Genomic DNA, 12,253 nt, shown 5'->3' on the forward strand with positions numbered 1-12,253 from the left:
TACAATCCAGCGTGGTAGTGGTGTGTTTAAGGCACTAAATCGGACAAAAAGAAAAACAGCAGCGCCATCGGCGGTGTAATATACACTTTAAAAGCCGCGTCTTGTTACGCCCCCATCTTGCCAAACTGTTAAAACAGTAAATAAACAATATGCGGCGATTCCGAAAGCGAGACGGGACGGAAGAGGCAGCGCGACAAAAGGCTGGTTTTTATTTTCTACAATAGCTGTAATTTGCATCATTTTTCACATTACGTTCACCTCCCGCGGAACAGCGACACCGCGGATTCTTCCATATTCAGATCGTCGCCTCAATTAAGGGGGAAACTGGGCCGAAGATGAACCGGCATAAATGTTTATGGAAAGGGAATATTAGATTGGAGGGGTCGGCTACGGATCGGGCTCTCTGCGGTAATGGGCCCCGTCTTGAAATCAGCCCCGTCCCCGGCTGAAGTGGAACAGCTGATGGAGCACTGCCGTCCCGGGGGGAAGTTCCATACAAGAAATGCCCAATTTGCTCCCCTCCGCAGCTATTACCGAGGCAGGGGGAGAGCAAGTAATTGTATGGATCAGCGCCGGATTTCTGCGGCGGCAGCGCTGCCTTGTAGAGGGACGCGTTGCCATGGCAGTCGGAAATACAGGCGCCGGTGTTACTTGGGATCTGGCAACTTTTCTGTCTTTTCGTCTTTCCGTCTCATGTGTTTAGAGGCGTCCTCCCGTCCTTCCCCCGGCACACCGTTTAAAGCTGTTACTACACTCTCGTAGTCCGTCCGTTTCTGACCGTACCTCCGCAAGGTTCTATTTATCCAGATCCTCGGCCGTTCGCCATTGTTTTTATCCTTCACCTATTTCTAAAGGAGGGGAATCCAATCGAGGTATCTTGATTTGTTCCACTAGTAACGCAGCACAACATAACAGGAATGGAGCGTTTCAGACGAAACAATGAAATGACTTCACGCTGCGACAGATGCGCTTCCACTTATATCTGTCTTTCTCTGAACAAATGATCCTTGAGCCGTGACTTGCTGCGCGCCAGTGACTTTCATAAATCTTATCAAGGGAAACTTTGATTTCCCCTTTTTGATTTCAAGTGTGCTCCCATTTGTTCAATTTAATGCCACTTTCGTAAGGAGCCAAACTAAAAAACTACAATCCTTCATGTAAAGCTGTACAATAGCAAATTCTCACTGTTTTTGTTACATGGCATTTTAATTTTTCATTGTGTTTGGTCATTTTTATTTTATTTAAAAAAAACTCACTATCACCTAGTGTTGCAAAAATTATAAATATTCAATTAATAAAATACAATACATTTATATTTTTTCAGGAGCTGGTCGTACAAAGAATTCCACCTAACTTTATTGTATCTCTTATGTACATTTGTGTAAGAAAATGGCTGTGGGTCTCTTAAAATAGCGGAATATTAGACATAGTGGGACTTTTCACACATCCCGTATAAATAACCTCAAAATTTCTCTCCGAACAGCTGCTTATTTGTGTTGGCGTCTGCTCTCCCCGTCCCTATATTTCCACTGCGCTGACATTTCCCGTGCCCAGTTAAACCAGTTCTAGTCTGGTTTTTCCAGCCTTCCTGGGCTCAAAAGGTTCCCAATCTACCTTTTTGAATTTCTTCCAAATTTCCTGCTGTTAGTTCATAGCCCAATAATAATAACCGCGCGTACTCCATAATGATCATTACATCTCTAAAGATAAATCTGGACGGCTTTCGTTTCATTTATTTTTAATTTTTTCATTTTCATCCCGAGTGGAGCGGCGGCGGCAACAACATATAGTTTTCAGGAGGACGAGCGTTTGGGAAATGCGGCCGCGGGGGTAATCTCGCTTCTTCCGACCCGGCGTGCGGCGGTCACGTGAGCCGCGGCGGAAAAGACGACGGGCGATTGGAGAGGACGACTATCAAAGGGTTTCGGGTCGGAGGAGAACAACGCCTGATTGTTTGTCCCGGAGCTCTCGACTAAAAACCCCATCCTCCTCATATAAATGCATTTCAGATACCAAAAAAAAACAAACACAATCAGACGAGCCGTATGGATGTGTATGCTGACCTGGGAGATGGGGAAGAGGAGGGTGAGGATGAGGGGGGGGGGGGGGGGTATATTGTGCGGCTCTGAATGGCCCCTGTGATGATGATGTAAATGAAAGAAGAGGCCGGGGAGGGGGAAGTGCGACCGCGGGCCGCGTTGCATATGCATCGAGGCGAGATCAAAGCCTCTTCGGGGGTCACGCATTTACATAGCTGATATCACTGATGCTATGGGAACCTGGCAGCCCCGGCCCCGTCTTTGCTCGCCACTTGGGGACGAAGAGAGGGCCCTGTGGAAGTCCTTCAGCGCCATTAGAACCGGAGTCAAGGAAGTCTTCTGTTTCTGAGAGGTCCTAAAATATGGGACTCCCCAAATATTTCTTTGGGGGAGGCATTTTTTCGTGAACAGTTTAATGTTTGAATCGCCGTTGATTTTACCTGCACTCGCTGGTGCGTTCAAAGGCATTTCAGCGGCCGTAGGCTATTTCTGTCCAATGCTGTCCTGAATAAGTTTGTGCATTATTTTAGGAGTTTTTTTTAATTTTTTTTTTTCTATTTTTTCCATACTTTTTAATCTCCCAATTTTTCACTATTTTCTGATTGTGGTACTTGTGAAAGTGGTCGGAACTCTCGGTCCGACCCCAATTAAAAACACTAGCTTACGTACATTTGTATTAACAGGAATGAGAAGACGAAAGAAAAGAAAAAACCTCTCTCCGCCGTACAGTCAAAAGGTGAGTTTTGGTTATAAGAAGGCACCAACTGTGATTTTTGATTACGATTGTGAAGTAATTTGCAGTTGAATAGTAATTTGCCTTATTTGCCTTTTTCGTATTCACGAGGATTGGAATACATCGAAAAAATGGATTAGCGGCTGACTTGAGTTGAGGTTTTTTTTAACAAAAACCTATATATCTACATAATTGTGAATAATTAAAGTAACTGTAAACCTAATTCATTTACAGTGATGCATACATAGTCCCGTGTTAATTCTGTGGACAATAATCGAGAAAAAAATGTCCGCCACTGACCTGGCACTGAAAACGAGCTAACTAAATAAAAACACACTCCAGCAAACATTATGTCAGAGGCAGCGGTTTGAGAGGCGAGGTTAGGGCCACCGCGCCGCTCAAGCAGCGGCTAAGGAAGAAAAGAAAAAAAGAAAAAGGCGAGTGTGAAGCCCGATTCCGCTGCTCGGAACACACAACGCCTGGGTTTAGGGTGGGGAAAAATGGAGCTGTTTTTGACAGACTTCACTGGCGTACGCATACGGAAAACCGCCAAAAAGAAGCAACGTAGACCCTGGACACCATTGAGCGGGTAATGAAGACCACACCCAGCCGTCAAAAATCCACCAGAAGGTGAATTAGCTGGAGGAGCTTTGTTGCGTTTAAGTTTTAAAATGGTATCCCGTGTCCAGATAGTTACTATACACTGCACCAGTAAAGCTCCTTTTTACAGTCATTTAAAAGCATCAAAATGTAAAAACGAAATGAAAAACAGATGAAGCGTGTCAAATCTTGTTTCGTTTTTCGTACTAATAAATTACATGTCTCTCAGGAGCACCAAACTGAAAATCAATGTGATGCGTCCATCACGTGGCTCATTTTAGAAATACAAATTGACGAGCGACAGCAAATTGATTTCAATTGATTTTGTTGACTAACGATTGTTCCGTTGAATTGACAGCTTTCATTTTCATCAACTACGACTAATAACCAAACTACAAACCAAACTCATAATGAAGTTATTATTATTACAACATATTAACCAAACTAATAACCAAATAACCATACACAACTAAAAACAATAATAAATATAACTGCAGGCAGCAATGCAGAGCGTCCAAGTTTAGGAGCAGCGATTGTAATGTACCAATTACACAACTTACAGTTGTCGCAGTTTTCGTGAAACACAAATTTATTCTAACTAATTAAGCCAATCGCATATAGTCGACCCATCAAAGGTATTTTAATCAAATTTGTTTATTTTTCGCTGAACAGAGCGGATTCACAATGGTGGAAAAATGATGCCAGCACATGTCAGATAAGTCCTTTAATGAAAAGTCGGCTTAAAACATTTGGATAAAAGAAAATATCACACTATTTATAATTATCGCCTGACGTGTAATTTCTCTGTATTTCAAAATCGAGGAACTCTTCAGAAAGTTAAATAAACACCTTACAACAACAAAACTACAAAATAAAAGTGTTTATAAATATCGCCCGACATGTCATCTCTTGAGTACAAAAACAAGGCCGTCATCAGAAAAGTCAATAAATCACTTTTAACCAAAACATCATCTCGGGCAGTATTTCTCAGCTAGGGGGACTTAAAAAAAAGTGTTAAACATTTTTGGTTGCATATAATAGAAAATAAAAAACCCACCTATGACGCACATACAGTACACCATTTATGTTAATTTACACTTGTTGTCCACGTGCAAACATTCTGGATCTTGTTCTTAAGTACTGCTGTGAAAATGACAGCTGCTTGCTCCTGGAGTCTCCAAACTGTGCATCACCCTGATGAAATGAGTCTGATATGAACACTGATATGTATGAGGAATGACCAGTTCTATTTAAAGGCACTTCATCTGCATTATCTTTTGTCACAGATATCGTTGCAACTTTTTTAATAGGCGTTTTTTCTTTTATATGTAATGTGTTGTGGCATTTTCTGACAAAATATTGACACCACATATTGGCGTATACTCGGTCTAGAATATATTAAGATGAATGAACTAGATGAACTGACTACAATTCAAGATGACATATAACCAAATTATACAATTCAACATGACACCTAACCAAATATAATGTTTGTAATGGAATGGAACAATCTTATGCTATAATGGCAAGAAATCTGATTCGACTATGTAATGCAACGCTATTGTAGACTACTATTACTTTGGAATTTGAGTTATTGTGAAAGGGCTAATACAAAATTTGTGTAACCGCCTTCAGAGATGTGTGTTTTTCCACGTTATTCTCATCCCTGTTGCCACTCTTATGTCTCCTCCTTTTTCAAATGAAGCTGTCGGAGTGTTAGCTATGAACCAGGGCTTGTCATTGTTCAAGCTTACCCTGGTGCGTGTCTCGAAGTTTCCCAGCGCAGCACGGGGAACGGCGTGATCCACGTTGTGCGCGGTGGTGTAGCAGTGATCCGGAGCGCTCTCCCTTCTGCTCGGACAGTTAATAAACTGCTTATGTTTCGGGAGTTTGTGTCGTAAATTCCCTTTGTTAAAATCCCGGAGGACAACGGGGACGGGGTCGGACGCCTTCTTTCCACATACAGTATCTGATCGGCGAGCAGCTGTGTGTCGCTCAACGGTGACGCAGTGACGATTCTCCGACCAATCAGTAGTCTGTAGTGTTTTCACGCGACCTTTTGGTATCGCCAACAGGGGGTGATAGAAACACGTTTTAGTCTTTTTTTTTTTTTTACTCAATTCTGGATTCTTTGGTGTTCTTTGATGTGGATTAAACTTGGTGTGCGGACTGCCCCGAATTCAACTAGCATTACTTTGTGTCTGTGGGTACGATGGTTTCTGAGTGCGAGACACTTTGACATGTGATAATGGTTGAAGACTAACAATCCAAATAAACACAATAGGGCTGCCGAAGGGCGGGACCCCTAATAACCAAACTGCTATCCTAGTACTACAAACCAAACTACAAATCGAAGTAATAACCTAGTAGACAACCAAAACCAAAACTATTAACCAAACCAATAACCTAATAACCAAAGTAACTAATAACCAACCTAATAACCTGGTAACCAGACTATAACCATATAACAGACTGAATGAAAACCTCCTGAACCTGATGAATTGTGGGGAAAAGCAGTGTTTATTGGCTCCTTAATGACCAAACCGCTCGCGGAGGAGACACAGCCTGGCTGTGCGACAGGTGCCGTCAGGAAACTCGCTGGTCTCTCAAGGCCCGAAATCATTTCACAGCTGCCGTGGACTTGTAGAAAATATGAAAACTTAGCTGTTACTTTGGACAAAAAGCCAGGTACTTCTACGGTGAAATGGCAGCATGACTTACCATCGCTCTGAATGGGATGTTTGAGTTCTTTCTTGTAAACTTTTGTCATTTATAATAGTGTATAACTAGTCAAAGAGACTAGGACGACTCAACAAAGATGAAATGGTACAACTGTACAATAAAAGCCAAGGTGAGCTTGGGATTTTTATTTTATTTTATTGCATTTAACTTCAAAGATTTTGTGAGGGTGTAAAGGCCCGGCGTCTTTAAAAAGGATGGAACACACTCGTAGAAAATATTCATCATCAGCCTTCATTTCATGACACAAAAGCCCATTTCACACAAAGCGTTTGTACATTAAAAATATTTTAACGGGCAATCGCTCTGAATGGAACGTTGTGTTTCTTTCTTGTTGGTGCTTCCTTTCACACAGCGTTCTGGGGGGAGTCGGAGGACAGCAACTCGGAGATAGAAGCCGCCTTGCGACCACCGCCTTTCCACGCAAGCGGCGACGACGACGACGACGACTTCTTCGACTGATATTTGCTCCGGAACAGGGGATTCTGATCACGGGTCCCAGAACCGTACGCTCCCCCTATCAACCCCCCCACCCCCCCATCGTTTATCCACCAAACAAGTTGTTTTATGGAACTCACCTGCTCTGTATCGTAAATGCTGTGGAAAAACAAATAAAAGTTGATGGCTCTCACGCAGGGCAAAAGTGCTAGGAGAGTCGTCCGACACTCCGATGTTAACCCCGCTTCAGTCTCTTTATCTGAACGACTCTCGCAGCTCACAATAACAGCTTGAAATAGATTAAACGGATCTTTTAAAGCGATTTGTTTGCACGGGGCTGAACATCATGCGTTTTGAATGCCGCCGGCGTCTCTCTCTCTCTCCCGAGTGCTCACGCTGCTCGAGTGCAGCGGTGTGAGTCACCTGTGAAACGACCAAGCACAATGGCCACTCTGGATGCCGCCGCGCGACCCGACCGCCCGCTCGAGAGCCTCCCTCTCCCAGGGCAGAAAGTAGCGCCAGGCTAACAAACTCGTAATAGAACCACCGACAGATTCTCCAATTTTTGGAAGTTTTTATTTCCCCCCCCCCCCCCCCCCTCATATGTATATACATGTATATTGTGTTTATCCAACTAAAATCCAGGCATGTTAGTGTCAAAAGGGCTAAAGGGGGCAATGAGTAAATGGAGTGAGAGAGTTATAACAGTAACACTATATACTGTACATAGATATATAGACGTGTGTGAGTGTATGTATATGTGTATATATGTATGTGTATGTATGTAAGAATGTATGTTTGTATATGCATGTGTATATATGTATATATGTGTATATATGTATATGTATGTGTATATATATGTATATAGGTATGTAGTTATATATATATATATATGTTTATATATATATATATATATATATATATATATATATATATGTGTGTGTGTGTGTGTGTGTGTGTGTGTGTGTGTGTGTGTGTGTGTGTGTGTGTGTGTGTGTGTGTGTGTGTGTGTGTATGTATGTATATACACTCACCGGCCACTTTATTAGTAGTTCAATTGCTTGTTAACACAAATAGCTAATCAGCCAATTACATGACAGCAACTCATTGCATTTAGGCGTGTAGACATGGTGCTGAAGTTCAAACCGAGCATCAGAACGGGGAAGAAAGGGGATTCAAGTGACTTTGAATATGGCATGATTGTTAGTGCCATAGTGTATATACGTGTGTGTGTGTGTATATATATATATATATATATATATATATATATATATATATATATATATAGTAGCTTCACCTCGTGCCGCCAAAACAGCTCTGACCCGTCGAGGCATGGACTCTGGCACCAAGACGTTAGCAGCAGATCCTTTAAGTCCCGGAAGTTGTGAGGTGGAGCCCCCATGGATCAGGCTTGTTGTTCCCGCACATCCCACAGATGCTCGATTGGACCGGACCCTAACCCCGGCCATCCACATGATGTAGAAGAAAACGTGATTCATCAGACCAGGCCACCGTCGCCCATTCTATGCACTTTCAGCGGTGGACAGGGGTCAGCCTGGGCACTCTGACCGGTCTGCACTGTGTGTTCTGACACCTTTCTACTGTGTCATAGCAGCATTAACTTTTTCGGCAATTTGTGCTACAGTAGCTCTTATGTGGGCTTGGACAAGACGGGCTAGCCTTCACTCCCCACGCTCATAAAAGAGCCCATACCCTGTCGTCAGTTGACTGGTTGTCCTTCCTTGGACCACTTTTTGGAGGTATCAACCACTGCATATCGGGAACACCCCACAAGACCTGTCGTTTTGGAGATGCTCTGACCCAGTCGTCTAGCCATCACAAATTGGCCCTTGTCAAAGTCTCTCAGATCCTTACGCGTGGCCATTTTTCCTGCTTCCAATACATCAACTTCCAGAACTCACTGTTCACTTATGTGAACATATGTACATATCATAAGGGATAATGTGCAGCCAGCCAGCTATTGCAAAATAACCCCGGACAGGATGATCAAGAGTTCACTGTGAAGGAGGTTCATTTGTGATAATAACCGGTTGGTTATACATTATCATGTCTATAACAAAGCTGCTTACTAAATAAAAATGATATATTAAATGGTATATTGATTTAAAATGATTTAATAACTAGTATGCCTAGCTTAAGAGCCTCCATTAGGGAAAAACAGTCACCAACCGCAAACACGTAGCGAACTATTCGCTGTACAATACAAACTTCATCCTACATATGATGAACCTTTTTACTGCTATTAATGTAAAATTGGACACATCTGCATTCAACTTTTGAAATTTTCCATTGTAGTCCCTATGTAGCATTGCAAGATGTCACCGCTAGCAATGTCCACTGTAGCAGATCCACCTGCCACATGCGCCCCAAGTGGCGTTTTCAGGGCCCTCCGGCACAGAGTCACGGACGATGGGGTTGAAAACACACCAGTTTATTGTAGCGAGTGGGCTGGGTGGAACAAGCCCGGAGCAGATGGACATGTCAGGACTAGGGCTCCTCTCCTGTGTGCATGTGGTGGGGGGGAGGGTTTTACCTGTTGCTTGTTGAAAACTCTAATGAAGAACAGGTGTACAGCCACCCTGATCCCTGGCCCAGTTACCCAGACCCAAACAGACCCACACCACATTCACATTAGCCAGAGAATATAGGCAGAGTGAAACAAGGCTGAAACCACCGTCATTATTCAGAAATAACTGACCGCTGTCTGCCCTGTTTAATAGTGGCAATGATCAGTAGTATCAGAATCGAGTATTCCGCAGCGCTGTGTAATAAATATATAAATTATAAATCAAACTTAGTGTGGAGGAGGCTATATGTCCATTTAATTTACATTTTCATTTATATTTACAAAAATTTGCTGTGTTGCGTAGTGAAAGGCCCTGGCGTTCTGCCGGTAGGATTCCATTAGTTGACTTTGGGTGACTTCACACTCCTGAACCCGCTGGAGTAGGACTCCACGTTCATTACTAGTAATGGTGCTACCACATGGCCCTGACACGCCACACACAAAAAAAATAAAACAGGGACTTTGTCAGAATAATTTGGAGTTTGCTAAAAAGGCTCCCTACCATAATATCCATGTTAAGGAGCATGTCAACAGATACTTGTGTGCGACGGATCGCTCGTGGCGGAAGTGGACTTACTACGTCGTGCTTATGTGTAACAACACAATAAACATTTTTTAAAAGAACCTTTTTGTGATCACACGGGAGGTGAGGATGATATTCTGCATCCGTTGCTTCCAGTGTGTCTGAACTGTCGTAGGTGGGGAGTTACTGTCATCTATCTCTTGGTGTTTCAATACAAAGACACAGGCAATAAAAGCTCTGTGACGCTTTTAAAATAGGACCAAAAAAAAACACCAATTCTCTATACCAATGCACATTAAGGATAGAAATGGATTATGTTCAAATGTGCATTGCGGCTCCAGAATGCTATTCTGGCTTGTGATGCGAGCCTTGCAAGGGATTTGTTCATAGCGAACAAATCTTTGAAAATTACTCAGGCGTCGGGAGTCCCTCCGGCAGCGAGTGGATATTCAACTCACAAACTGAAAATAATTACTGACGGCTGAATTCAAGTCCAAGGTAAAGAAGACCAAGGCCAAGGCATTTGGCATAATTAATATTGAATGTGCCGAAATAAATATTTTTGAGAATTGAGCCAAAAGGTTTTCTGGCATCCGCAGTTTGCATTGTTCCACCTATACTTCTGTGATTTAAAAAGAACGTGTCGTTCATCGGAAGTCCTCCCTCGCTCACCGTGTATTTCACCAAGAGTTGAAACCATTCATCACTAACTTCTGGTTGGGGGTTTAAAGGACACTTCCACTCAATTTCTCTTCCTGCTTTGCCTCTCCATTATTTATCAAAGGAAAGGGGATGTGATCTGCAATGAAACGGCACAGATACGCAACATTACAGTTGCTCTCCATAAGTAATGGGAGAGCAAAAGTGAATGTGGTGACCACTCAAACGAAAGTAAGTTTGAGGGTGGAGGGTGTTTCGACACAAATATCTGACTCGAAAGCTTTCGACCTGTCCTCAATAGGCCGCAGCCTCTCACTGGCAAAGAGGCAGAACGAGTATGAAAGTAATGGTTTTATTTCCTGGTGAGCTGTCATGCCCGCTCGGAAAATCATACGTAGCTTCTTTGCCAAATACTGTATTAATGAGAACTTGACGTTTTGAACTGGTGCTGTAGTCGGTTATCTTTCAGACGATAGGCTGGCGACTGAGAGATGGATGTCATTTTTATTGAGTAAATCCGGGGTGCATCCATGTTGGAGGCAATGAATTTTACCAAACTAAAATCAGACTAAATGAAATCAAATCAAAGATGTCACAAATCATTTTGTGAAATAACTGTGTTGCTCCATAGGTTCTTTCAACTTCAACTGAAAAAATAGCCTAGATTCTGATTCTGAGCGTCCGTTAAACGGGAAGTTGCCTCGTTAATTAAAGGGGAACTGTGATGCTGCGTTCCTTGAAGTCAAACATCTGAAAAATCCTACCTCCCACAGGGAAAAGTAGAAATCTCAGCAGAGATCACTCAGGCCTGAGTCTGCAGAGATAACAGAACCGACGTCGCAGCAACGTGAGGGCATGCGTCGTTAACGGTGGACACGGTTTCCTGTGCATTGCATATTAATTGGAAAAACGTCCCTTCGATCTACAAAACTACAAAACTTCAAAACTACCACAAAAGGTTTTGGATTATGTTAATATACAGTATGTTTTGGAGCAAAATTCACAGGCTTGACAAGCAATCCAAAATTAGCTGCAGATGTCCATGTGTTCCCGAGCTGAGGCAATGGAACACACTCAGCTCGGAAGTTGGACGTACTGTAATCACTGATTTCCGAGTTCCATGGAACGCAGCATTTCAGCTGTACAGGTACACGAGGAAATCAAAGTAGCTCTAACAATTAATGTTGATAGCACTCAACTTAGATTATATTTAGTATATGGGCATAAAAATGATTTCCTTTCACCCCATTTATAAATCACATTAACTTAAACGCAATATTATTTCTTTCAATAAAAGCTCTTACAAGTGCCAGAGAAAAACATTAGCTCAGCAATATCGTTAAAATTAGAAAATAAAATACTACCAAATAATAATACCAATACCACTGTCATTCTTTGCCGCAATAAGTTAGACAGAAAACACACACTTGTAATTATCTTGTTTTCTCCAGCAAACCAGGCTTCCATCATGTCACACCAGAATAACGAAGTGAAATTCCTGTGAAAATGCAATACGGGTAAACACGTTATTAACATTCCAACAAACCACCAAAAAAAAAAAGAATACCAAGTCAGGTATGAAACTCAACAGATGATGTCCATTATCATAGAAATAATATTTATACTTTTATTTTACAATATTTTATGTTTTCCTAGCGGCATACTTAAAGGGGACCTATTATGAAATTTTTATGGGTCTCGAATGGATCTACTTACACACAATCTGTGAAATAAGACAAATCCAGTCAGGTTTTTTTGTGGGTTCCCTATTTCAGAAAACTTGTGGTGGAACAATCCTTTCGGATTTGCGATCCCTTCATACGTCACATGTTGCCTCAGTAGAATTAGAACCGTCCTCCATCTGAATAACTTCACCCACGGCTGGAGAATAACATTGGGACTGCTCCGTCGGCTTCACTGACCAGAAACAAGGG

At 42.3% G+C, this 12,253-nt stretch overlaps 1 protein-coding gene across 2 annotated transcripts in view; it reads left to right on the forward strand.

Moving 5' to 3' along the window:
* kiz (kizuna centrosomal protein) overlaps window positions 1–6,754 on the forward strand; it is a 34,823-nt gene extending 28,069 nt beyond the window's left edge. The window contains exons 14-15 of one of the 2 annotated variants that reach the window (XM_080012337.1): window positions 2,723–2,775; window positions 6,467–6,754. In XM_080012337.1, coding sequence (XP_079868463.1) covers window positions 2,723–2,775; window positions 6,467–6,573 — 160 coding nt within the window. In that variant the 3' untranslated portion in view covers window positions 6,574–6,754. Of the gene's footprint in view, window positions 1–2,722; window positions 2,776–5,077; window positions 5,242–6,466 lie in introns of those variants that run through there. The other variant, XM_080012338.1, reaches the window with a different exon arrangement.
* The last annotated feature ends 5,499 nt before the right edge of the window (window positions 6,755–12,253 follow it).

This window comes from Zeus faber (assembly GCF_960531495.2).
Source record: "Zeus faber genome assembly, chromosome: 13".
NCBI lineage: Eukaryota > Metazoa > Chordata > Actinopteri > Zeiformes > Zeidae > Zeus > Zeus faber.